The sequence below is a fragment of the Hippocampus bargibanti genome, linkage group LG19 (assembly GCF_051943395.1).
Source record: "Hippocampus bargibanti isolate YZ-2025 linkage group LG19, ASM5194339v1, whole genome shotgun sequence".
NCBI lineage: Eukaryota > Metazoa > Chordata > Actinopteri > Syngnathiformes > Syngnathidae > Hippocampus > Hippocampus bargibanti.
The window spans coordinates 2,835,001-2,836,526 of NC_142752.1; the positions used below are offsets into that span (position 1 = coordinate 2,835,001).

The window sequence follows — 1,526 nt, forward strand, 5'->3', positions numbered from 1 at the left end:
AGGGCTGTGATTATCCCACGATGACACTAAAAGGGGAAAAAATATGGTGGTCAACCTTCTTTGGAGACTCCAGATGTTTTATCTTCTGCTTTTGGGTTTTCGGAAGCCTTCAAAAATCATCGTAAGGCGTTTGAAATGCAACTAAAAGTTTTCTAACAGTCGTTTGTATTTTAATTAAAGGTCAGTGGCCTATTAAAAACTGTAAAATGACATAAAACAATCATAATTAAACCATGATAAAATGGGATTTTCTTTGCAATAGAATATTGCATACTAATATGACAAAAAAAAAACATTACTGTGAATCTCCATTATAGGTCGCTCACTACAAAAAAAAAAGAGTATGTAGTATATATGATCCAAAAAGCAAGTATTTATCTCCTCCGTGGCGCGTGGGGGGCTCGTGTGAACCGTGTCACGAGTCAAAAGGCGCATTAGACTCAACAATGCCCTCCACCTAGTGCTTGTTTAATGACATTAGGCGCTCCCTTAAACTGCGATGGCCGTGGGAGAGAGGCCATGTGCGGCACGAGACAAGGCGCTCCCCACTGGGATGGGCCAAAAGGGGGCCCCATTTACCCCCCCCCCCCCCCCCCCAAAAAAAAAAATCATCTCGCCCTTGTCTGTAACACCACAGCTATTTTCATTCTGGGATAAAAGCCAAGATGATTTACATGCATTTCACGCCCGAATGAGCTTTTTAGGGTCACTTTTCAAGTTGGGTATTGTAGTCAATGGAGGACATGAAGCCATTTGATGGACTGTAACCTAAGAACACGAAACCTCCCAAAAAGGGCTTGACTTTAAAATAACCATGTTCTATGAGCACCACTTCATTTTTTAAAGTATATTTTGAAAAAAATAAAAAATCTCCATATATCTCACTCTATGTTGCAAATAAATGATCCATAAACACGGCCAAATAATAATCATATAAAAACATATATTTGACTGTATAGTTAGCTCCCGTTCACATTCACAAAGCGACTATATACTAAGGCCTAAAAAACGGTTGCACCACCTGGAAAACACCTGGCGGTTAAACGACACACTTAGCATGCCCGCTAATCCCATTTTTAGCCAAATAAGATAAACAAAGATGCTAACTTTACCTCATAAATATCTTCATACTTGACATTCTCCACTAGTTTCCACAGCATGGTCGCTGCTTCTCTGTTGTCCGTAACCTGAATGCGAGAGAGGAAGGGATGTCACATCCCTCAGTCTCTCTCTCTCTCTCTCTCTCTCTCTCTCTCTCTCTCTCTCTCTCTCTCTCTCTCTCTCTCTCTCTCTCTCTCTCTCTCTCTCTCTCTCTCTCTCTCTCTCTCTCTCTCTCTCTCTCTCTCTCTCTCTCTCTCTCTCTCTCTCTCTCTCTCTCTCACCCCCAACCCCTCCCTGATGTTCCCTCTACCACTTCCTTATTCATAAAGACAGCCCCGAAATGCTTCTCAAAGACTCTAGTGTCAACACAAAAAGACCATAAAACACTGGAGATTAACTACAATGTGCGTGTGTGTTTGTATGGC

The 1,526-nt window shown here is 41.7% G+C and overlaps 1 protein-coding gene across 1 annotated transcript in view; it reads right to left on the reverse strand.

Annotated features, from left to right (window-relative positions):
* tfap2b (transcription factor AP-2 beta) overlaps positions 1 to 1,176 on the reverse strand; it is a 12,242-nt gene extending 11,066 nt beyond the window's left edge. The window contains exon 1 of the mRNA XM_089021746.1: positions 1,113 to 1,176. Within this exon, the coding sequence (XP_088877872.1) occupies positions 1,113 to 1,160 (48 nt within the window). The 5' untranslated portion in view covers positions 1,161 to 1,176. The remainder of the gene's footprint in view (positions 1 to 1,112) is intronic.
* Between the last annotated feature and the right edge of the window lie 350 nt (positions 1,177 to 1,526).